Here is a 26,277-nt window from a genome sequence, read left to right as displayed (position 1 = left end):
AGACAGGATTTTACCATGTTGGCCAGGCTGGTTTCGAACTCCTGACTTCAGGTGATCTGGCTGCCTCAGCCTCCCAAAGTGCTGGGATTACAGGCGTAAGCCACTCCGCCGGGCCCACTTTATAATTTTAAAAGATCTTGCAGTTTTGTTACAGGTCTAAAGAAGAAGAAAAAAAAAATCTAAGAGCCTAAGTTCAAACAATGTATGCATTAAACAATAGTTTAATAAAAATAATTCAAGACAACACTAAGTCCACAAGAATTTTCCTTCTCAAAGGGATCCATATGTTACTAAAATTTAAAAACCGATGCAATTAATTTACTCTTCTTGTGAACTCAATTATTTTCACTTGAGTATTAGGATAACTGAAAATGTGCCCATCATACCCACTTTGAATTTGTCTGAATAATCATTGCAATTATCCAGATTTTTTTACATTATAGCAACAAAAAGATAATTTATAATAATGGATGGAATCAGAACATTTGAGCACCATTACTTAAGTGGCTAATGTGGCTTGATAAGGAATGAAACAATATCTTTATCTTTATCAATTATCAACTGTGGAAAAAATCTGTTCAAGTTAAAGGCTGATAAGCCTCAAAGGCTATCAAATGTAATAAAGCATTTGCAAGTATCAAGTATCATGTTTATTAATTATAAATGAATGAAAGTCTTTAAATGAAAAAACAGGATATTCAGTATTAAAACTAATTTTACTACATTTTAATATGAGGATGTCCTGTTAAAATCTCATTTCATGATAATGTGAATTTTTGATATTACCTTGTAATCTATTATTAAAAGGGGGGAAAAAAACTGAGCTGGGCAAGGTAACTCATGCCTGCAATCCCAGCACTTTGGGAGCATGGCTCGAGGCCAGGAGTTTGACACCAGCCTGGACAACATAGCGAGACCGCCGCTACAAAAAAATTTTTAAAAATTAGCCGAGTGTGGTGGTGTGTGCCTGTGGTTTAGCTGCTCGGGAGGCTGAGGCAGGCAGGAGGACTGCTTGTTTAAAAAACAAAACCAAAAAAAAAAAAGCCTCCTTGTAATCTTTGAACAGTGTTTTTCTTTCATTACTCAACTACTGTACTGAACAAGCAATGCAAAGTATTCACTACAGATAACGTCAACAATTTGCTTTTCTATTTACCACAGGTTTCTTTTGACTATTGGTTTCTTACTGCCAACTAATAACAACAACTCTGGTTTTGTATAATCTTTTAACTGCCAAAATTTCTAGATAAAGTAGCTGCTCACTACTGACGAGGACAAGATAAAAGAATTCACACATTGAGTCTATATATTTGGCAGCAAATGGATCACTGCACAACACTTATATGGTATTTGGTCAGTTAAACACTGGAGAAAGGATAATCCCTGGAATCTTCATAAGAAAACAAGATCTATCAGCCTTTATCATTTATTTCACAAATTAACCTGAAACAAAAACTTTGAGATGGTTGTATAGACTACACAGAAATATGAGATGCCAGCCAGGGGTGGTGGCTCATGCCTGTAATCCCAGCATTTGGAAGGCTAAGGCAGGAAGATCACTTGAGGCCAAGAGTTTCAGACCAGCCTATACAACATAGTGAGATCCTGTCTCTACCAAAAACAAAAACAACAACAACAACAACAACAAAACCCAGACATGGTGGTGTGCACCTGTATGTAGTCCCAGCTACTAAGGAAGCTGAGGCGGGAGGCGGGAGGACCACTGGAGCCTAGGGTATCAAGGCTAAAGTAAATCATGATTGCACTAACGCACTCCAGCCTGGGTGACAGAGCGAGACCCTGTCTCTAAAAACGAATAAAAAAAAATTTTAATTTTAAACATGAGATGGAGCAGATTCTTAGGAATTTTTTAGATGAAAAGATCCTACTAAGGATATAAACACCACAGTAACTTCCTCGTATCCAATGATTTTTTTCAGTCATGTAACTCACTCCTTGAGTTTGCACAACTCCTTTATTGCAACAAAATGGACTTTAACTTGTCACTTATTTCCTATATCATTAAATACCTTCATTAATTTTCTCTTCAGAAAATACTTATTATGTATCTTTATTTTCAACACTCCACAATACTTTTTAAATAAACATTTTCAGTACGAACTATGGTAAGATTTCATCATTCTATAAGGCATATTATTTAAGAGGTATTCCTTCCTATGCAGTAAACTCAGTATCAGGTAAAAATTAACTGCTAATGTTCCTATCAACAATTCATCCATTCCTTTTTATGACACTTTTATCTTGTATAGAAAAAAATACACTTTTCCCAAACCTTGAGTTGAATTTTGTGTGTGCGTGACAATAATTAAAAGCCAGTCAAGTTGGTACTAGAAAATTATTTTGATACTTATCAGAAAAGTAAAAGCAGTGCCTTTCAATCCATCCCAGCAATAAATGATACCATGACATTACACATACAGATGCCTAAAAAGCATACTATAAAAGGAAAATTCCTGAAATGCCTCCAAAATCCTATTATGCATATTAGACTTTATCATCAATACTTATATTCCTCAAAATGTACCTAATACAGTCACATGCTCATTAAAAGAGTTGATACAGTTTTGATGGCAGGCTACAGTTCACTGCTGTCTTTCCATGATGCATCAGCAGAACCTAAGCCACACACACCAAACCTATTAAGAAAAAAGCATTCATAATTCCCAGCTGTGTCCTCTACATTTTCAAAACAATATTAATTTCACATGTATTTATCAATATTATATATTTAGTGGGAGTTAACATTAAAATCAACATATTGTTCTTAAGTAATCCAGACTAATAAACCATGAGTCAAACAAATCTACTCTGCGAAAACCTCAAATCACTAAGTGTGATAAATTATTTTAATAACATAAAACTATAAATTTTCTCTATTTTTATATCCAAGACTAAATATCATTGACTATCCTTCAAAATGTTCCAAAATCCTGTAGTTACACATAAATCCACAACAAAAGACATTACTCTAGAATGCTAGAAAAAATATTTTTTAAAATTATCAATTCTTAAAATTGGTTAAGTAATTAAAACCATTAAATCATAACACTGACCTAACAGGACAAGACGTTTCTTTTGGTAATCTTTATTAATATATGATCACCCTCAAGGGTCTCACTTGCTAGCCTTTTAAACAAATTTCTAAGGCAATTTTACAGTTCATTTAAAAGGTAATACCACACACTCCTACAACCTTAGCCACTTTACAAAACAAAGGAAAAATTTCTTCCAAATGTTACTATAATTAAGAGCTTTTCTATATTAATTCCTCTTACAGTCTCCCAGTGTGACTTAGATTGCCAAGTACATCTTGATTGTGACATGCAAAATGGATTCAGCTTTAGAAATGGGTTAAATGGCATGCAAATGTCTGCAGAGATCCATAATCTCACAACCAAGAGGGGAAATGAACATTATAGGGCTGACTCTGACAACATGTACTTGGCAGGAGAAGGGGGCAGGGGTTGGCAACTTCACAATCATAGATTTGGGGGAAGGAAAGAGGACAAGAGACTGAGGTACCCAGACCCTCATCCTGCCGACAGCATTCAAGTAGTTACTAGCTTCCATGTATAATAAGACACATTTTCGAAATGGAAAGGAGGTTATCAGAGAGATGGATTCAGATTATCAGTTACCATTAGACTACAGTGTCAGTTCATTCAATTTAATCTTCTTTAACCATTAAAAATTTTTAAAGACTATATTTCAAGGTAATAGTTCATTTCAAATTTAACAAATTATACATGCACTAATTTGTATGTATGTGTATGTTCTCTATGTATCATCTTAAAGCATTTTAAGTATTTTTGGTAAATAAAATGGAACAGCCATGTTGAAATTAATGTTTACATAAACTCAGTGACTTTAATGTACTATTGGCCAAGAAAAGGTAGCTCAAAGCTTTAACTTTATATGAGCTTGATAAAAGCCTTTCAGGGCATGTTTGAGAAATGTGCCCTACTATAAAAGTAACTATTTTAATATACAGCCAAGGTCAATTATTAATATATATTTTTTTGAGACGGAGTCTTGCTCTGTCGCCTAGGCTGGAGAAGTGGTGTGATCTCGGCTCACTGCAACCTCTGTCTGCCAGGTTCAAGCAATTCTCCTGCCCAGCCTCCCGAGTAGCTGGGACTACAAGTGGCCGCCACCACACCTGGCTAATTTTTTGTATTTTTAGTGGAGACGGGGTTCCATCATGTTGGCCAGGCTGGTCTCAAGCTCCTGACCTCAAGTGATCTGCCTGTCTCAGCCTCCCAAAGTGCTGGGATTAGAGGCATGAGTCACCACATGGCCAATACTTTACTTTATAAGCAAACTTTGAACATCTAATTTAATATTTGATAAGGTTTTGGTTTGCCTATATATACCGGGGTAAAGTATGAGACAAATTATTAAGCTTGGCCGGGCGCGGTGGCTCAAGCCTGTAATCCCAGCACTTTGGGAGGCCGAGACGGGCGGATCACTAGGTCAGGAGATCGAGACCATCCTGGCTAACACGGTGAAACCCCGTCTCTACTAAAAAATACAAAAAACTAGCCGGGCGAGTGGCGGGCGCCTGTAGTCCCAGCTACTCAGGAGGCTGAGACAGGAGAATGGCCCGAACCCGGGAGGCGGAGCTTGCAGTGAGCTGAGATCCGGCCACTGCACTCCAGCCTGGGCAACAGAGCGAGACTCCATCTCAAAAAAAAAAAAAAAAAAAAAAAAATTATTAAGCTTGACAAAATAAAAGGAGACTTTACCTGACCACTTTTCTATATTCTTCAGTGAATTCATCAAACAGCATTTTCAACAAAGCTTTGTATCCAGTACTTTGAAGTGAAATAGTGACCTAACGCCTCATGTCACTTTGGTAAAAGCAGAACATAAATGAATTTTCAACTTCAGAGTTCATATTTGTCAGAGTAGAGAACAGTGGAATGAATAAAGTTATCCTTGTTAGTATTAAAAGCCCTAACTGGAAGATAAAAGTCTCCAATTAGTTCACCCTATTTATTAACCAAAAGCTTCACAGAAAAACAACTAAAAAAGATGTTATGATTTTAAAAATGGGATATGTATTTGGATAATTTGCAACCTATAATCCTAAAAGAATTGCTAGACTGCAAAGATATTTTTAATAATATTATTTCTGGTGAAATCAAACTCAAAATATAATACCTAGGACTCCTCCTTGTCCAAAGAAGAAATTAAACTAGGTAATTTCTTTTCTGAAATAGTCTGCACATTATAATTCACAAGAAGTACACAAAATAGGGTAAATAAAAGTGTGTATACAGGAAAAGCTACATAATTCCAATTTTTGCTTCCCTAGCATGGTACTGTACATATACTACATCAACATAATAGAAATGGCACAGTCTCTGAGGACACGTTCCACATTTTATTTACATTTTAAGACTAACTTTAATCTCCAAATCACATATCCATACACCTATTTCCGTTTTGTTGACTTCACTTAAACTTAAATGCATGGTTAAACAAAGACTGTAAACAAATATTTACCATGTCTGTTACATGTAACACACAAGAACAGCTTTTAACAGAAATTCATCAACTTCCCCCAACATTTTTTATTATAAATACAGGTATCAAAACAATCCTGAACATATTTTTGATACTACTAGTAGTCAGCACCCACACCGCTTCAAAAATTAACACATCTGTGACAATATTCGTTGTACCTGCTACTTTTTAAACAATTTCAACTGCAGCTCTCTTTCACTAAGCAAGATGGGTAAAGCATGCCATTTCTGTTTTCTTTCTTGAGATTTTCACTTTTTAGAAACACACATGCTTCCACTGCCATCTGACACTTCTCCACACGCTTTCATCTTGTAAACCTGAATTCTACTTTGAGTACTCCAGGTTTATGTTTAAATGACAGTGCCTTAACAAGAGAAAAAAAATTGTGCTGCATTTTTCCTCCTGTTACCTGAAAACATAATGGGTGTACATGTATTAAATATATTCTTACAAATGTCCAGGTCATGTTTACCAGCTGGAATTCTTTTACTTAATGTGTGGGTATTTTTCATTGTGATATTTAATCAAGACATTAACATGAGTAGAAGGTTGTTGATTTAAGACAAGTTTGAGATCCACTAAAATTAATTGTTGTATGTTTGTCCTTCTGGTGGCTGTGGAAGCTTCATATTTTCTTTGGACATCATTAGACGTCTTAGCTCTTGAAGTACAACTTTAATGCTATATGAATTTTGCCATTTTGCTAACACTGGTATGCTCCGGGCATCCACCTGAAAGGGGAGGAAAAAGTACAGTTAACTAGCAAGTTTAAAGTACTATGGCATCAATTTGTTAAGTGTATTTTAATAAGAATGATTTTGAAAATTCATAGCTTGCCTCTATTTTCACAAAACATACACTATGAAATTACTAATACCATAATTAGTATATTTTATCATAATTAGTGTAATATCTTGGGAAAATATAAAGATATAAAACATATAGTGAACTTTGGTCATCAGAAATAAATGTTATATTAAATAACTACTTTGTAAATAAATTTACCAATTCCTTCTTAATGGAGTAAGGTCAAAAAGTTCCTCTCCATTTCCAATGGCACTACCCAAAATCTGGGGAATTATCTCACACTGAGATTTAGACGAAAGCTACTAAGCTGATCTCTGCTTTCAGATTTTTCTTTCCAATGTATTCTATGCACTATTCCTAATTTTTTTTTTTTTTTTTTGAGAGAGAGTCTCACTCTGTCACCCAGGTTGGAGTACAGTGACATGATCCCAGTTCACTGCAACTTCCGCCTCCCAGGTTCAAGCAATTCTCCTGCCTCAGCCTCCCAAGTAGCTGGGATTACAGGCACCCGCCACCACGCCTGGCTAATTTTTCTATTTTTCATACAGACGGGGTTTCGCCATGTTGCCCAGACTGGTCTCGAACTCCTGAGCTCAAGTGATCCACCTGCCTCAGCCTCCCAAAGTGTTGGGATTACAGGCATGAGCCACCGCACCCAACCCAAATCAATCTTCTGTGAAAGAGCAACAGAATGGGGATGGAGCTCCTTGCAAGCCCATTCAGTTAACTGTCAGCATTTGACCTGTCCTGCAGTTCCCTGGAAAACTCCACTCACAGAGCTTTCCTTTATCTGACCTCAGAGCTCACCTATCTTCAGTCACCTCCTACGTTGGGCATTTGTCAAAAAAAGCTGAGTCAAACAGGAAGGTGGGCCAGATGTGGTGGCTCACACCTGTAATCCCAACATTTTGGGAGGCCAAGGCGGGTGGATCACAAGGGCAGGAGTTTGAGACCAGGGTGGCCAACATAGATAGTGAAACCCCGCCTCTACTAAAAATACAAAAATTAGCCGGGTGTGGTGGCACATGCCTGTACTCCCAGCTCCTTGGGAGGCTGAGGCAGGAGAATCACTTCAACCTGGGAGGTGGAGGCTTCAGTGAGCCAAGACTGCGCCATTGCACTCCAGCCTGGGCGACAGAGTGAGACTCTGTCTAAAAAAAAAAAAACACCGGAAGGTAACCAAAATACTTAAGCAGACAAGCTGGGAAATGAGGTGTCTATAGAGGTGTTGAAAAGCCCCAAAACAGGCCTGGGAATCCAGAAGACCACACACATGTGTAGGGCTATGCACCGGCTTATGAAAGAGCTGAGAAGGCCATAAGCTGTCATCTACAGCTGACCTCAAGCAACATATAAGACTATACACAGGCTGGGTGCAGTGGCTCACGCCTGCAATCCTAGCACTTTGGGAGGCCGAGGCGGGCAGACTGCCTAAGTTCAGGAGTTCGAAATCAGCCTGGGCAACACGGTGAAACCCTGTCTCTACTAAAATATAAAAAATTAGCTGGGGGTGGTGGTGTGCACCTGTAGTCCTACCTACTCGAGAGGCTGAGGTGGGATAATTGCTTGCACCTGGGAGGCGGACATTGCAGTGAGCTGAGATCGTGCCACTGCACTCCACCCTAGGCGACAGAGCAAGACTCCATCTCCTAAAAAAAAAAAAAGATTATATACAAGTAGGACCTATCCCAGAAACAGAAGATAGATTCAGCATTTTAAAAATCAGAGTAATATATCATATTAACAGAACAGAGAACAAAAACCATGATCATCTCAATGGATGCAAAAAAGCATTTGACAAAATCCAACAACCTTTCATGATATAAATACTCAATAAATTAGGAATAGAAGGAAACTACCCCTCAACCTAACAGGAATCTACAGAAAACTTAGAGCTAGCATCATATTTAATAAAGGCCAAATGTTTTCCTCCTAAGATGAGGAATAAGACAAGGATGTCCATTCTCATCACTTCTTATATTTTCTTTTTTTTTTTTGAGACAGGGTCTCACTCGTTGCCCAGGCTAGATAGAGTGCAGTGGCACAATTGTGGCTTACTGCAGCCTCGACCTCCCTGGGCTCAGGTGATCCTCCCACCTCAGCCTCCCAAGTTGCTGGGACTACAGGCACGCACCACCACAGGCCCAGCTACTTTGGCTCGCTGCAACCCACACCTCCCCAGTTCAAGCGATTCTCCTGCCTCAGCCTCCCAAGTATCTAGGAAGACAGGTGCCCACCACCACACCCGGCTAATTTTTTGTATTTTTAGTAGAGACAGGGTTTCATCATCTTGGCCAGGCTGGTCTTGAACTGCTGGGCTCAAGGGATCTGCACACCTCGGCCTCACAAAGTGCTGGGATTATAGGCATGAGCCACCACCACCTGGCCCCGTTCTCATCACTTCAACATTGTAGTGGGGAGGTTCTAGCCAGGACAATTAAGAAAGAAAGTGAAATAAAAGGCACCCTGATTAGAAAGAGAAGAAGTAAAACTACCTCTATTTGCAGAAGAAATGAAAGAAATGATCTGGTATATAGACAATTCTAAGGAATCCACTAAAGAAATTATTAGAGCTAATAAACAAGTTAATCAAGGCAACAAGATACAGGTTCCATATACAAAAATTAGTTTTTATTTACACTTGCAACAATCTGAAATAAAAAATAACATACCTAAGTATAAATTTAACAAAAGTGCAAAACCTGTGCACTGAAAACTGTAAAATAGCTCCCCTCCCTCCTTCCTACCTCCCCCTTTCCCTCCCTCCCCAGAAAAAAGAGAAAAAAAAAATTAAATAGAAATAATTTAAAGGTCGGGTGCGGTGGCTCATGCTTGTAATCCCAGCACTTTGGGAAGGCGAGGCAGGCAGATAGCCTGAGGTCGGGAGTTTGAGACCAGCCTGGCCAACATGGCAAACCCCCCGTCTCTACTAAAAATACAAAAATTAGCTGGTACATGCCTGTGATCCCAGCTACTTGGGAGGCTGAGGCACAGGAATTGCTTGAGCCCACAAGGCAGAGGTTGCAGTGAGCCAAGATTGCGCCACTGCACTCCAGCCTGGGCAACAGAGCTAGACTCCATCTCAAAAAAATAAATAAATGAAAATAATTTTTAAAAACTGTAAAATATAGTTGATAGAAATTAAAGAGCTAAATAAATATACATGGGTCAGAAGACTATTATTACTATGAAGATGACAATATTCATCAAGTTAATTTAGAGATTCAATACAACTCCTATTAAAATTTCAACTGCTTTTTTCTTGCTTGCAGAAATGAAGGCTTATCTTAAAATTCATATGCAAATGCAAGAAACCCAGAGTAGCCAAAACAATATTAAAAAAAGAAGAACAAAATTATGATTTCAAAACTTACTACAGGCCAGGCGTGGTGGCTCACTCCTGTAACCCCAGCACTTTGGGAGGCCAAGGCAGGCATATCAGCTTGAGGCTGGGAGTTCAAGACCAGCCTGGCCAACATGATGAAACCCTGTCTCCACTGAAAACACAAAAAATTAGCCAGGTGTGGTGGCGCATGCTTGTGATCCCAGCTACTTGGGAGGCTGAGGCATGAGAAGTGCTTAAGTCCAGGAGGCAGAGGTTCCAGTGAGCCAAGATTGTGCCACCGCAATCCAGCCTGGGTGGCACAGCAAGACTCTGTCTCAAAAACAAACAAAAAAACTTACTACAAAGCTACAGCAGTCCAGAAAGGCAGGCCAGGTGCAGGGGCTCACACCTGTAATCCCGACACTTTGGGAGAGATAGGCGGGTGGATCTCTTGAGCCCAGAAGTTAGAGACCAGCCTGGGCAACATGGCGAAACCCCATCTCTAGTAAAAATACAAAAACTAGCCGGGTGTGGTGGCGCACACCTGTATTCCCAGCTACTCAGGAGGCTGAGGTGGGAGGATCGCTTAAGCCCAGGGAGATCAAGACTGCAGTGAGCCATGATCACCCCATTGCACTTCAGCCTGGATGACAGAGTGAGACCCTGTTTCAAAAAAAAAAAGGCGGGGCGTGGTGGCTCATGCCTATACTCCCAGCACTTTGGGAGGCTGAGGCAGGCAGATCATCTGAGGTCAGGAGTTCATGACCAGCCTGGCCAACATAGTGAAACCCTGTCTCTACTGAAAATACAAAAATTAGCTGAGTGTGGTGGCAGGCACCTGTAATCCCAGCTGCTCGGGAGGCTGAGGCAGGAGAATCACTTGAACCCAGGAGGCAGAGGTCGCAACGAGCTGAGATTGCTCCACTGCACTCCAGCCTGGGTGACAAGAGCGAAACTCTGTCTCCAAAAAAAAAAAAAAAAAAAAAGGGGTGCTCCCATAAGGATATACAGATCAATGGATTACAATTGAGAGTCCAGAAATAAGTCCTTATGTTTATGGTTAATTGATTATTGACAAGGATGCCAAAACAATTCAAGGGGAAAAGAAAAATCTTTTCAACAAACGGTACTGGGACAATTAGATATCCACATGCAAAAGAATAAAACTGAACTCTTAACTCATACCATTCACCAAAAATATCTCAAAATGGATCACAGACCCAAATTAGGACTTAAAACTATAAAACATTAGAAGAAAACATAGGAATAAATCTCTGTGATGTTGGATTTCACAATGGTCTCTCAGATATGACATCCAAAGCACATTTGACAAAAGAAAAAGTAGATAAATTATGACCGTATCAAAATTTAAAACTTACACTGCTAACAAATGCAAGTAAAAAGAAAAATCAATAGAATGGGAAAAAAATACTTACTAATCATATATCCAATCAGGGATTTTTGTATAGCACATAGAGAACTCTTACAACTAAATAATAAAGGCCAAACAACCCAATTAAAATGTGGGCTAAAGGCCAGGCACAGTGGCTCATGCCCGTAATCCCAGCACTTTGGGAGGCTGAGGCAGGTGGATCTCCTGAGCTCCAGAGTTCGAGACCGCTCTGGGTGACATGGTGAAACTTCATCTCTACTAAATACAAAAAAATCAGTAGTAGTGCCTGCAGTCCCAGCTACTCAGGAGGCTGAGGCACAAGAATTGCTTGAGCCCGGAGGCAGAGGTTGCAGCGAGCCAAGATCGCACCACTGCACTCCAGCTTGGGCTACAGAGTAAGACTGTCTCAAAAAAAAAAAAAAAAATGGGCAAACGCAGACTGCGATAGGCAACTTTTAAAACAGCTCCCAAATATCCCCAACTCCTGATATTCATGCCCTATGTAATCTCTCCTCTTGAGTATGGGCTAGATCTATGACTTGTTTCTTTTTGTTTTTGAGACATGGTCTCACTCTGTTACCCAAACTGGAGTGCAGTGGCACAATCTTCGCTTACTGCAGCCTTGACCTCCTGGGCTCAAGCCATCCTTCCATCTCATCCTCCTGAGTAGCTGGGACCACAGGCATGTGCCGCCATGCCCAGCTAATTTTAGTTTTTTTTTTTAGAGACGGGCTTTCACCATGTTGCCCCGGCTTGTCTCGAGCTCCTGAGCTCAAGCAATATGCCTGCCTCGGCTTCCCAAAGTGCTGGAATTACAGGCATGAGCCACTGCACCTTTCTTTTTTTTAAAATGTTTTTGAGACGGAGTCTCACTCTGTCGCCCAGGCTGGAGTGCAGTGGTGAGATCTCAGCTCACTGCAAGCTCTGCCTCCCGAGTTCAGGCCATTCTCCTGCCTCAGCCTCCTGAGTAGCTGGGACTATAGGTGCCCGCCACCACACCCGGCTAATTTTTGGTATTTTTAGTAGAGACGGGGTTTCACCATGTTAACCAGGATGGTCTCAATCTCCTGACCTCGTGACCCACCGGCCTCTGCCTCCCAAAGTGCTGGGATTACAGGCGTGAGCCACCACGACCAGCCTTAATATTTTTTTTATTCATTGTTTTACGTACAAAGAGTTGTATATAATTAATGTATACTACTGGATAAACTTGGAGATAAGTATACATCCATAAAACCATCACCACAATCTATATCATAAACCTATCCCCTACTTCCAAAATTTTCTCTTGCCCTTTTATTATAATTTGTGTGTGTGTGTGTGTTTGTATGACTCTGATTTTTAAAAAGTCTGGCTTCCATCTTGCTCTCTCTTGCTTGCATTCACTGGCCTCACAGACAGACATCACCTGCCTTGTGGTGAACTACCCTATGGAGAAGCCTATGTGGCAAAGAACTGAGGGCGGTCTCTGGGTAATAGCCTGAGAAAAACTGAGGCCCTCAGTCCAGAAACCCACAAGGAACAAAATCATGCCTACAACCATATGAGTGGGCTTGGAATTGGATCCTTTCTTAGTTAAGCATTCAGATGAGATGGCAGCACAGGCTGACATCTGAATTGCAGCCTATGTGAAACCCCAAACCACAGACCTACTGAAAACTGCACCCATATTCCTGATGCACAGAAACCGAGAGAACGTTTGCTGTTTTAAACTACTTTTAAAAAATGGGCAAAGAATCTGAATATATATTTCTCCAAAGACATACAAATGGCCAATAAGCACATATAAGGTGCTTAACATCATCAGCTATCAAGAATTGTAAATCAAAACCACAATGAAATACCACCTCACACCCAACAGGATGGCTAGAATCAGACATAGTAACAAAGTCCTTGATAAGTCAAGACTTGCTTCTGCCATTTTGTTATTTATTTTCTGGTTGTTCTGTGGTCTTCCTTCCCTCTTTCCTCGTTGTTTTCCTTTTTTTGAAAGTGATTGTTCATGTTGTTATGTTTTAATTTCTTGCTTTTTATTTCTGTGTTTGTGTTGTAGATTTTTTATTTGGGGTTAGCAAGGATGTGGAGAAGCTGGGAACCTGCATACACTAGTGGTAGCAATGTAAGATGGCCCATTCACTTTAGAAAACCTTTAGAAAACCTTTCTTGACAGTTCCTCAAAAACTAAAATATAGATACCATATGACCCAACAATTCCACTCCTAAATATATATCTAAAAGAAATGAAAATATTTGCCCACTCAAAAACTTGTACACAAATATTCATAGCAACAGTATTCATAATAGCCAAAAGTAGAAAAATAGAAATATCTACCAGGAGATAAATGGATAAATAAAATCGGATCTCCATACAATGGAATATTATTCAACAATAAAAAGGAATAAAGTACCAATACACACTACAAACGTGGGTAAATCTTGAAAACATTACGTTAAGTCACCGAAGAACACATACTTTATGATTCTATTTATATGAAACATCCAGAATGGGCAAATCTATAAAGACAGAAAGTGGATTAATGGTTGTTTAGGGTTGAGGGAGGTGGGATGGAAAATGACAACTGAAGGGCACAGATTTGCTTTGGGAAGAACAAAAATGTTCCAAACCTGGGTCATGGCAGTGATTCCACAATGTTGTGAATACTAAAAATCCTTGAATTTTACACTTTAAATGGGCGAATTGTATGGTATGGTATGTGAATTATATCACCATGAAAGTATTTGAAAGTAGAAAAGAAAAATAATTTGAGTGATATTTATTTTAGAAACTAACGCCAGGTGCAGTGGCTCACACTTGTAATCCCAGCACTTTGGGAGGCTGAGGTGGGTGGATCGCCTGAGATCAGGAGTTAGAGACCAGCCTGGCCAACATAGTGAAACCCCGTCTCTACTAAAAATACAAAAAATTAGCTGGGCATGGTGGCGGGTGCCTGTAATCCCAGATCCTAGGGAGGCTGAGGCAGGAGAATCGCTTGAACCCAGGAGGCAGAGGTTGCAGTGAGCTAAGATCGCACTACTGCACTCTACCCTGGGCAATAAGAGCGAAACTCCGTCTCAAAAAAAAAAAAAAAAAAAAAGGAAAAGAAAAGAAACTAACTAAAAGAGTAAGAAAAATGTTACAGTGGTAAGGTACATTTAAAATGCTTCCTCTAACACTTTCACTTTAAAGAGTGGCAACCTCATTAGCTTATTTTAAATAGACTCCATAATTGAACAGTTTATAAAAATAAGTAGAGAGAATACCAAGCTATTTCTAAAGCAGACACAAACACTTCCAGCTGTAAATGGTAGTTAAATAAACATAAGTGATTGCAAATCCTGTGAAATACCAACAGGGTGAAAAAAAAAAAAAAAACACTGGAGGAAAAGAAAAACAAAAAAGATGAAGAGAGAAGACACAGTAAAGAGCATGAGAAAATAAATATCATGTCAGAATAAAATCTGCATCTTATCAGTCTACAACATACAATGACCTCCAAAATGTGAGATCTCACTGCATAAGACAATGAAATTTACACTTCAGAATGCTAACCACCCACAGGGAATAATTTTGCCTCGTCGTATTAAATACATATAAACTAAAATTACTAAAGCGACACCCACCATCAATGCCTGTGAACTACAATTCATGAGATACTTAGCCTCGAAATATATAAAACTATCCTGGCACAATCACCAGTGTGAAATTCTGTACCATTTACTAGTTATAAAAGTAATAATCCGGCCGGGCGCGGTGGCTCAAGCCTGTAATCCCAGCACTTTGGGAGGCCGAGACGGGCGGATCACGAGGTCAGGAGATCGAGACCATCCTGGCTAACACAATGAAACCCCGTCTCCACTAAAAATACAAAAAAATTAGCCGGGCGTGGTGGCGGCGCCTGTAGTCCCAGCTACTCGGGAGGCTGAGGCAGGAGAATGGCGGGAACCCGGGAGGCGGAGCTTGCAGTGAGCCCAGCTCGCGCCACTGCACTCCAGCCTGGGCGACAGAGCGAGACTCTGCCTCAAAAAAAAAAAAAAAAAAAAAAAAAAGTAATAATCCGGCCGGGCGCGGTGGCTCAAGCCTGTAATCCCAGCACTTTGGGAGGCCGAGACGGGCGTATCACGAGGTCAGGAGATCGAGACCATCCTGGGTAACACAGTGAAACCCCGTCTCTACTAAAAATACAAAAACTTAGCCGGGCGAGGTGGCAGGCACCTGTAGTCCCAGCTACTCGGGAGGCTGAGGCAGGAGAATGGCATGAACCCGGGAGGCGGAGCTTGCAGTGAGCTGAGATCCGGCCACTGCACTCCAGCCTGGGTGACAGAGCGAGACTCCGTCTCAAAAAAAAAAAAAAAAGTAATAATCCAATCTCTTAGATGTAAATAGAAGAGAAAAACAGATGTCCAATATATTCACCCTACCCACAACCCTCTATACACACATCTACACTCCAATAATGATTAAAATCAGTATTTATTTTTCTGTTTCCCAGTCCCCATTCCAGATTGACAGTAAGAAGGGTTGGTGGGAATATACATTCACAGGGTCCTGTTATACGCCACTGGTGGGGCTGACATTGACCTGGCCCTGCGGAGAGCAGCTTGGCAATATTCAAGCTGAAGAAAGCCCCACGCCACGGCACACTTCTAGATGTATTCCGAGAATAGCGCTACTCAAGGTATGTCCATGGAAAGGGGCAGGCCACGAACTGAATTCTACTGGTCCTTGACAAGAAAAACATTGCAATTGAGAGTAAGAATTTAGAAAGTTTTACAGCAATCTGACGGAGAACATTTTAATTTAAAAATTTTAAACTTGGCTAGACATAGTGGCTCACGCCTGTAATCCCACCCAGCACTTTGGGAGGCCGAGGCAGGCAGATCACCTGATGTCAGGAGTTTGAGACCAGCCTGGCCAACGTGGTGAAACCCCATCTCTACTAAAAATACAAAAATTAGCCAGGCGTGTTGGCGGGCACCTATAATCCCAGCTACTTATGAGGCTGAGGCGGGAGAATCACTTGAACCCAGGAGGCAGAGGTTGCAGTGAGCTGAGATTGTGCCACTGCACTCCAGCCCGAGCGACAAGAGCAAAACCCCATCTCAAAAAAAATAGGAAGGGGAAACAAGAGAAAGCCACACACAGAATTAACTCTATTTATAATGTAGTCTTTGTACCAGTAAGAAAAAAATCTGGGTGGGCAGGGTGGCTCACACCTGTAATCTCAGCACTTTGGGGGGCCGAGGCGGGTGGATCATTTGAGGTCAAGAGTTTGAGACCAGCCTAACCAATATGGTGAAACCGCATCTCTATTAAAAATACAAAAAAATTAGCTGGGCGTGGTGGCACATGCCTGTGGTCCCAGCTACTTGGGAGGCTGAGGCAGGAGAATTGCTTGAACCCAGGAGACAGATGTTGCAGTGAGCCAAGATCGCGTGACTGCACTCCAGCCTGGGAGACAGAGTGAGACTCTCTCAAAATAAAAAGAAAAAAATCTGTTACAAATAAGACAAATGTTAACATTTGACAAAGCTAGGTGGAGGACACATAGATGCTGGTTCTATCATTCTCTAAAACTTCCTCTATTATATTAGAAACATTTCTTTTAAAATCAAAAAAATAATAAATTTATAGTAAGTGCAACAAAAGAATAAGAGTGACTATAACAGAGCAATAGAAGGGACATAACTCAAGTTGGAACATCAATAAAGAGTTCTGTTAAAAAGTGGAATTTAGGCTGGGTGCGGTGGCTCATGCCTGTAATCCCAGCACTTTCGGAGGCCAACGCGGGTCAGGAGTCCGAGAACAGCCTAGCCAACATGGCAAACCCCCATCTGTATTAAATTAGCCAGGTGTTGTGGCACACACTTGTAGTCCCAGCTACTTCGGAGGCTAAGGCAGGAGAATCACTTAAACCCAGGAGATGGAGGTTGCAGTGAGCAAGACAGTGCCACTGCACTCCAACCTGAGTGACAGAGCAAGACTCTGTCTCAATAAAAAAGAAAGGGGAATTTACAGTGAGAAATGAAGGACCCATAGGAGTTAGCCAGACTGTGGAGGAAGGAGGAAGAGCAGAAGTGCAAAGGTCTTGAGACCAAACGAAAGGCATGCAAGCCAGTGTGCACCTTGAGCATTCCCACCCAGTGAGCCATGGCAAGAAGCAAGCATGCTGAGGCTGATGCCCCTAAAGGAATCTGAAGTGCAGAAATGACATGACACAATTTGTCTCTTAGGAGGATCCCTCTGGCTGCTAACTTTGGAAAGATTGGAAGGGATTTTAAAAAGCAGAATCAGAGATGTTGTTGCAAGAGTCCAGGAAATAAATGATGGCCAATATTCACTTGGTGGCAATGTAAACAGAAAAACAAGACCTAAATCGAGTTACAGTTGGAACATAAAACTGACAAGGCTTAATGATAAATGGGTTGGGAGAAGGGAGGTAGAGAGGGATGCAAAATATCAACTAATGGACCAAAAGCCCAGGAGATCAGATAAGCTTATTAGAGGTAGGTCTGAAATTTAATCTAAATTTCCTAGCTTCCATGACAATGTAGAACACACCATTGGTTACTTAATTTACAGCAACTATAATGTAAAAACAAACCAGTAGTGGAGAAAAACAGATACATCTAGTAGCAAAATCTAACAAAGATCTTCTTCATAAAGGCAATGCTGTGCGTCACACAGGACATTCCCTAAATAATATCCTTTCTGTGTACTCATATGCTTTATAATCCTGCTCCTATCAAATTTCTTAAAAATAGGTAAGTGTACATAATTTCTAGAATAACCACTGAAAGAACACAAACAGAATGAAAGAAGTTGAGAACAACCATTCCAAAAGTAGGCAAGAAACATGCAGAAAAACAGAAACCACCAACTAAGATGATCTATTTAAACCTGAACATGTAAGTAATTATGTATATTAAATGTAAATGGACTAAATGCTCCCAGTAAATCACAAAGACTGATCAACTGAGGACTGTGAGGGCTAGAGAGACTGTCAGGTCCCAGCTCTGAGTTGGCACAGGGGTGGGCAGTGGGAGGGGTGTGGGGGGTGTTAATGGCCCAGCAGGTGCAGGGCTAAGGTTTCCAATGACCTTTTCCCACCTTCTTCCTTTCTCAGGGTCATGCTTTATTTGGCCTGGTGCCTCCCTGCTGGACGCACCAGCCAATCTGGGGCCCTGCCTCAGACCTGGGAATTACGTTGGGGATGAGGGGCAGGGAGCTGGCTGTGAATCCAAGATTCAACTTGTTGCCAGAAATACAGTTATATGAAGGGGAAATTGAGTAAATAAGTAAATGCATTGGGGAGCATGGGAGCCAGGTTTCTCAAATGGAAAGGAAGAATCACAGAACAAACCCTATAGTCTTAGAATAAAATTAGTGGGAGTTGTTAGTATAAACTCGTGGTTTTTAACAGATGGTAAATAGATGAGAAGGAAAGAGAGAAGGAGAGAAGAAAGGAGGATGAATTTGTGTACATATGTGATACATTTGTAGTACAAAATACACTGGTAGAGAGAGGAAACACAGGGATGGGATGAGAAATCAAGGATACTGAGATCCTATTTCCTAAGATGGATGATACTAATTTTATGATGATGATATGTTATTTTGCTTCCTAAAATGTATTTTGTATGTGGTGTGCTCTCAACATGGCACCAAGAGAGCCTAGGCTTCAAAGACTTATCATGAACTTAACAATCTACTCATATTGGAAATTCAGCTGTTTCTACTAACTAACTTGTGTGGGTCAAGCAGGGCATGTCATTTTGTTTAAAGAGACAATAGGCTGGACACAGTGGCTCACGCCTGTAATCCCAGCACTTTGGGAGGCCAAGGTGGGCGGATCACTTGAGGTCAGGAGTTTGAGTCCAGCCTGGCCAACATGACAAAACCCCATCTCTACCAAAAAATATAAAAATTAGCTGGGCTTGGTGGCATGTGCCTTGTAGTCTCACGTACTTGGGAGGCTGAAGTGGGAGAATCACTTGAGGCCAGGGGAAGTGGGGGAGTACCACTGCACTACAGCCTGGGGGACAGAGTGAAACCCAAAAATAAACAGACAATGATGCTCAGCCATGATTGTTTCAACACAGATACACTTGCTCCTCAAAGAAAAAACCCTTTATGAATATTCATCCTTTTCATGAATAGTCATCCTTTTAATCCCACCAAGTGTACCTTAAACCTCAGAAAAGTAACATTCAAAGAGAAATAATGATCATCTTTATTTTTGACGGCGTTTCACTCTTTCGCCCAGGCTGGAGTGCAGTGGCACAATCTCTACGGGAGTGAGCACCATGCCCCGCCCAATAATGGTCATCTTTTTACCAAATAAAGATCAACTGAAATATGACTACTAAGGCAATTAAAACCCTAAGAAAACTTTTGGCCAGGCACAGTGGCTCACATCTGTAATCCCAGCATTTTGGGAGGCCGAGGCAGGCGGATCACCTAAGGTCAGGAGTTCGAGACCAGCCTGGCCAAACACTGTGAAACCCCGTCTCTACAAAAACACAAAAATTAACCGGGCATGATGGTGGGTGCCCGTAATCCCAGCTACTCGGGAGGCTGAGGCAGGAGAATCGCTTGAACCCAGGAGGCGGATGTTGCAGTGAGCCGAGATCACACTATTGTACTCCAGCCTGGGCGACAGAGTGAGACTCTGTTTCCAGAAAAAAAAAAAAGAAAGAAAAAAAAAAGTTTTAACCACCACATACATCTATTCCAGGCAAGCACATTAAGGTTTTTAAGGATGGCCTAATTTATATTAATAAAATAAAAACAACATAATGCAACCTTCTTTAGACTTCTGGCTTAACAAAAGTCCTCTTTTAAAAACTTTCTCCTAACTACATATTAATATCTTACACATATTATGCTGTGTGTATGTATAATTAACATATAACTCTATACATTATGTTATATAAAACCAATATGACTATATTAACTTACCATCCCACTGGAATTATTTATTCCATTCATATTAATTTTTGTTACAAATCTAACTGACGGAGGAGCTTCTGGGTATTTAGGTCCACATTCTACTTTCAGGCTATATATTCTGTTTTCATAATTTGTCTGGAAGGCAAAAAACAAAAAGACAATCAAAATAACAATACCTAAAATATTAATGTCTAAGTGCTAAAAAAAAAAAAAAGGAAAAGTACAATATGAATGTACTTGATAAGACACTGTTTATGATTAAGAATTTATTTTTCCACATTCAAATTTATTTCACCTCTATGGTGAGAAAAAATGCAATAAGCATACTTAAAAATTGAGATTTTACAAAATTAATTGCATGAGATCTTCCCAAATTAATTCTACAAAGTATTATCAATATGATCACAACTTGCTTTTGTGATAAAAATGATGCCTGTAACAAATTAGAAGGAAGAAGGAAAAAGGAAAAACCAAACCACTTAAATTTAGATTTTGCTAAAAAGTTTACATTGTAGAGGGAGGGGCTACTTGAGACTTGTGTCAAACATATATGAGGTTTCTGTTTTACACAACAGTTCTGCTTATTCCTATTGTTCCAGAATTGACTATTAATAGTGCCTGTTTTCATTCTCAAAAGGGTCTTGTTGGATAACAAATTATATGATCATCCTACTTAATATGGCAATCAATAACTTCTAGCAAAAAAGAAAACCCCACATTATACCATTGTGCAGCAATAAAACATAATTATTTTATGTCTCCTGTTAGTTACACTTACGTTGCTACTTCATTAATTTTGAGGTTCATTAAATCCCATTATCTGAATTCAGAGAAACAATAGCAAACTTTATGTTTACACATCATTTTCAAATAGGTATCAAACTTAAAGCTTCTAGATTATCCAGGGCTTATTTTCATGCCTATAAATTAGCTCTTCTTTCTCCTATAGCTTTTGTTCACTTGGTTAACTTATTAGTGTACCATTAAAACAGCAAAGTAAAAAATAAACGAATCCTTGACCGGGCGCAGTGGCTCAAGCCTGTAATCCCAGCACTTTGGGAGGCCAAGATGGGCGGATCACGAGGTCAGGAGATCGAGACCATCCTGGCTAACACGGTGAAACCCCGTCTCTACTAAAAAATACAAAAAACTAGCTGGGCGAGGTGGCGGGCGCCTGTAGTCCCAGCTACACGGGAGGCTGAGGCAGGAGAATGGCATAAACCCGGGAGGGGGAGTTTGCAGAGAGCTGAGATCCGGCCACTGCACTCCAGCCCGGGCAACAGAGCAAGACTCCATCTCAAAAAAAAAAAAAATACCAAAAAAAAAATAAATGAATCCTCACCTTGACTCAGGAGATTAAAAAGAAAAAAATTGTTTTAAAAAGAATTTATAATTATTGAAATTTTAATAAATTTTCTAAATTATAATTAAAATAACATAAAAATAAATACATAAATAAATGAAAGTGAAAAATTTAATACCTGCTGGCTGCTGAATAAGACCAGAGAGGGAGGAAGCTAATCAACCATCTACAGATCTCACCTACTCAAACTGATCCCGTCCCCATAAACAAGAACTATCCAAATGGAGGTCAGATTTGCAGTATTAAACTACTCTAATGTAAAACCTATGCAACAATCTTATATGTATGTTATTAAATATTTCAATATTTTTAAGAAAAAAAGCTATATAAAACTTATCTGAGATTAATAGCAAGCAAACATTAATAATATCCCCAGCACTTTCAATATATAAAAATGACTAAAATCAGATAGATCTAAAGATTATCTTGGCTGTGGTTCTCCAATCTGGATGCATATCAGACACCCCTATGATAGAGCAATTCTTTTTTTTTTTTTTTTTGAGACGGAGTCTTGCTGTCGCCCAGGTCGGAGTGCAGTGGAGCGATCTCGACTCACTCACTGCAAGCTCCACCTCCCGGGTTCACGCCATTCTCCTGCCTCAGCCTCCCAAGTAGCTGGGACTACAGGCACCCGCCACCACGCCTGGCTAATTTTTGGTATTTTTAGTAGAGACGGGGTTTCACCGTGTTAGCAAGGATGGTCTCGATCTCCTGACCTCATGATCTGCCCGCCTCGGCCTCCCAAAGTGCTGGGATTACTGGCGCAAGCCACCGCACCCGGCCCTGATACAGCAATTCTATTCCTAGGCATTTACCCAAACGAAATGGAAACAAACATGTTCACAAAAAGACTTCTACAAGAATGCCCATAGCAGCTTTATTTGTAAAAGCAATAATGTAGATTAAATCCAAATGTCCATTAAAAAAATTGATAAACACACTGTGGTATATCCATATAGTAACATACTATTCAACAATAAAAAGAAACACACTCCTACTACCTGAGATAACACAACTGAATTGCTCAGACTTCATGCTGAGTAAAGACGAGAACCGTAAGTGTACACACTACATGACCCTACTTATCAAAGCTCTACAACATGCAGATCTCTCAGGTGCAGGAAGCAGGGGTGGGTGTGGGAAAGGGCACAGGGAGCTTTCTGGACTGACGGGAATGTTCTTTATTTCCGTAGGGGTAACAAGCTACATTTGTCAAACTCACGGCACATCTGTGCATTTCACTACATGTAAATTCTACCTCAATTCCTTTTAAGTTAAAAAACAAACAAACAAACAAACAAAAAACCAAAGCTCTTTTCTGAAGGATTTTATGTTAAGAAAAAAATTTTTAGGCTGGGCATGGTGGCTCACACCTGTAATCCCAACACTTTGGGAGGCCGAGGCAGATCACGAGTCAGAAGATCGAGACCACAGTGAAACCCCCTCTCTATTGAAAATACAAAAAATTAGCTCGGTGCGGTGGTGGGCGCCTGTAGTCCCAGCTACTCGGGAGGCTGAGGCAGGAGAATGGCATGAACTCGGGAGGCGGAGTTTGCAGTGAGCTGAGACCGTGCCACTGCACTCCAGCCTGGGTGACAGAGTGAGACTCCGTCTCAAAAAGAAAAAGAAAAAAAATTTAATCCCAAAGCTAGCCTATTAATCTAATCCAATGCTTACAGTAAATATCACCCTAACTTCTGACACCTTTGATTTTATCCCCTCTAAATTTTAAATTAACAGGCTGGGCATGATGGCTCATGCCTATAATCCCAGCACTTTGGGAGGCCAAAGGCAGGCATACTGCCTGAGGTCATGAGTTCGAGACCAGACTGACCAACATGGTGAAACCCCATCTCTACTAAAAAGACAAAAATTGGTAGCACATGCCTGTAATCCCAGCTAGTCGGGAGGCTGAGGCAGGAGAATCACCTGAACTCAGGAGGTGGCGGTTGCAGTGAGCTGACATCAAGCCACTGCACTCCAGCCTGGGTGGCAGAGCAAGACTGTCTCAAAAAAAAAAAAAATTACATTAACAGCCAGGTTTTCCTGTTATCTAACAAAAAGCAAGAGCAAAAAAAAAAAGAGGAGAAAAACAAACTAATATTTACTAAGTCAAGTACTCAGGTAGTCTCCTATTATGTAATCATTATTTCACTTAATTCTCATACTGTTTCTATTTTAAAGATGGAGACAGTACCTTCATTTACATATGAGAAAACTTGAGAAAGTACTAAACTCTAGTGACAACAAATATTGCTTCAGAAAACTGAACACAGAAACATAGAAAAGAAAAACTGCTAATCATATAAATCCAAATAAATACTAGAACATAAAAAATGAGGGATCTGGCTGGGTGCGGTGGCTCACGCCTGTAATCCTAACACTTTGGGAGGCCGAGCAAGCGGATCACCTGAGGTCGGGAGTTCGAGACCAGCCTGACCAACATGGAGAAACCCCATCTCTACTAAAACTACAAAATTAGCCGGGCATGGTGGTGCATGCCTGTAATCCCAGCTACTTGGTAGCCTGAGGCAGGAGAATCGCTTGAACCTGGGAGGCAGAGGTTGCGGTGAGCCAAGATCACGCCATTGCACTCCAGCCTGGGCAACAAGAGCGAAACTCCATCTCAAAAAAACAGGGACCTTTAGTCAATAAAGTATAAAAAATAAAAAACAACTGGCCAGGCACAGTGGTTCATGCCTATAATCCTAGCACTTTGGCAAGCCAAGGCATGAGGGCCATTTGAGCCCAGGAGTTTGAGACCCATCTTGTCAACATAGTGAGACCCCTGTCTCTACACACACACACACACACAAATTAGCCAGGTATGGTGGTGTGCCCCTATAGTCCCAGCTACTCAGAAGGCTGAGGTGGGAGGATTGCTTGAGCCCAGGGGGTTAAGGCTGTGAGCTGTGATCGGGCCACTACACTCGAGCCTGGGTGACAGAGTGAGACTATCTCAAAATAAAATAAAACAAAAATAAAAAACAACCAACCATGTAACAGTATGATAAAGTCTTCCTCCTCTCGACCAGCACGGTGGTTCACACCTGTAATCCCAGCACTTTGGGAGGGCCGAGGTGGGCAGATCACCTAAGGTCAGGCTGAGACCAGCCTGACCAACATGGAGAAACCCCGTCTCTACTAAAACTACAAAATTAGGCCAGGCACAGTGGCTCACGCATGTAATCCCAGCACTCTGGGAGGCCAAGGCGGGCGGATCACGAGGTCAGGAGATCGAGATCATCCTGGCTAACACAGTGAAACCCCGTCTCTACTAAAAATACAAAAAATTAAAAGGGCATGGTGGTGGGTCCCTATAGTCCCAGCTACTCGGGAGGCTGAGGCAGGAGAATGCCGTGAACCCGGGAGGCAGATGCAGTGGCGAGCTGAGATCGCACCACTGCACTGCAGCCTGAGCGACTGAGCAAGACTCCGTCTCAAAAAAAAAAAAAAAAAAAAAAAAAATTAGCTGGGTGTGGTGGCATATGCCTGTAATCCCAGCTACTAGGGAGGCTGAGGCAGGAGAACCACTTGAACCTGGGAGGCAGAGGTTGCGGTGAGCCAAGATCACACCATTGCACTCCAGCCTGGGCAACAAGAACCAAACTCCGTCTCAAAAACAAACAAACAAACAAAAAAGTCTTCCTTTTCTTCTGGCGAGATGTAGGTACTCTACCCTGGAGATAAAACTGTTCTCAACATCTCACTTTCTAAGGAGAAAACAACTGTGGTAAGACACCAACTCCTGCCTGTTTTATGAAAAGGCAACTGAATATACCCGCTATAACCTCCTGCCTTCAAGAGAACTGAGAGAGAGGGTGATGCAGAGAAGATCATCAGGTGGTGAGCAGAGGCCAGCTCCAGAAGAAGCCTGTGCCTTTGCAGGGCACACCCTCCTACCTCTGCCTGGCACTCAAAGGAAGTTAGCGGGTCTCTGATGAGGTTCAAGACACACTATCCCAAAGTACGGCACCTTGGCACTTAAGAAAACAGCAGAAGCAAGGTTACTCTTACCTTACCTTCGCCCCCTTCTCCTCTGAAGCAGACCCTAAAATCTAGCTGACCTCCCCATGAAGTAGGTCATGAGAACCACTCCAAAGGGGTCTTGTCTTATGCCAAGAAAGGAATGAAATCCATAGACACAGGAATAATCTGAACAAACAGGCCCTGGTAAGTTCCCCCAGTTTACTACCTAGTGTGTTACCATCAGATCCAATCACGCTGTTACATTACTGTCCACTCTTCACCAAATTTAGCATAAAAATACGCAGGTTTTCCTGTTTCTTTGGGTCTTCCTTTCTAAATGTTCCCATGTCATGTAAAACTTAAATAAATTTGTATGCTTTTCTCTGCCTTTTATTATAAGTGCCTCAGCCATGAAGCTTGAGACAAGTGAGGAAAAGCTATTATGACCTTTTCTCCCCTGCAGCTCCAAAACCACCAACCACTGAGAGTGGAGGACCGCCACAGCATCTTGTCAGTGTGCCCTGCGCCCCTTGAGCAAGGAGAGAGTTGTGGAGAAGCAGCCTTCACCCCCATCCCAGTGGATGGAGTTTCCTGAGGTTCAGTGACACCAGGAATGGCAACCAGTTGGAGCATCCTGCAGGGGGCCCCAACCGGGTGAAAGACCAAGCAGGAGCCGGTCCACCACAGCTAGGAACTGTGCTGTGGGTCAGCCCACAAGACCACTGATGAACTCATCACAAGCTCCAAAACATTCTTAAAGAATAAAGTCTGCTGCAGGCAGTGGCTGGAGAAAAACCAAATCTAAATAATTCCAAATTTATATTCTACCAAGTTCTGACTGTTAAATCTTCAAATCAGTAAGTCAGAATGTTCATCAATTATAAGCACTTTTTTTTAACCAAACAGACCATAGTAATAAC

At 41.1% G+C, this 26,277-nt stretch overlaps 1 protein-coding gene across 3 annotated transcripts in view; it reads right to left on the bottom strand.

Moving 5' to 3' along the window:
* Nucleotides 1-5,388: 5,388 nt before the first annotated feature.
* Nucleotides 5,389-26,277, bottom strand: part of UBE2V2 (ubiquitin conjugating enzyme E2 V2) — a 56,689-nt gene continuing 35,800 nt past the window's right edge. For 2 of the 3 annotated variants that reach the window (XM_065519196.2, XM_045398217.2), the window contains 2 exons: nt 20,035-20,160; nt 5,389-6,281 (listed from right to left, as the gene is read on the bottom strand). In XM_065519196.2, coding sequence (XP_065375268.1) covers nt 6,135-6,281; nt 20,035-20,160 — 273 coding nt within the window. In that variant the 3' untranslated portion in view covers nt 5,389-6,134. The remainder of the gene's footprint in view (nt 6,282-20,034; nt 20,161-26,277) is intronic. The other variant, XM_045398218.2, reaches the window with a different exon arrangement.

The sequence above is a fragment of the Macaca fascicularis genome, chromosome 8 (genome assembly GCF_037993035.2).
Source record: "Macaca fascicularis isolate 582-1 chromosome 8, T2T-MFA8v1.1".
In the NCBI taxonomy this organism is placed as follows: Eukaryota; Metazoa; Chordata; class Mammalia; order Primates; family Cercopithecidae; genus Macaca; species Macaca fascicularis.
This window is presented reverse-complemented; position numbering and strand designations above follow the sequence as displayed.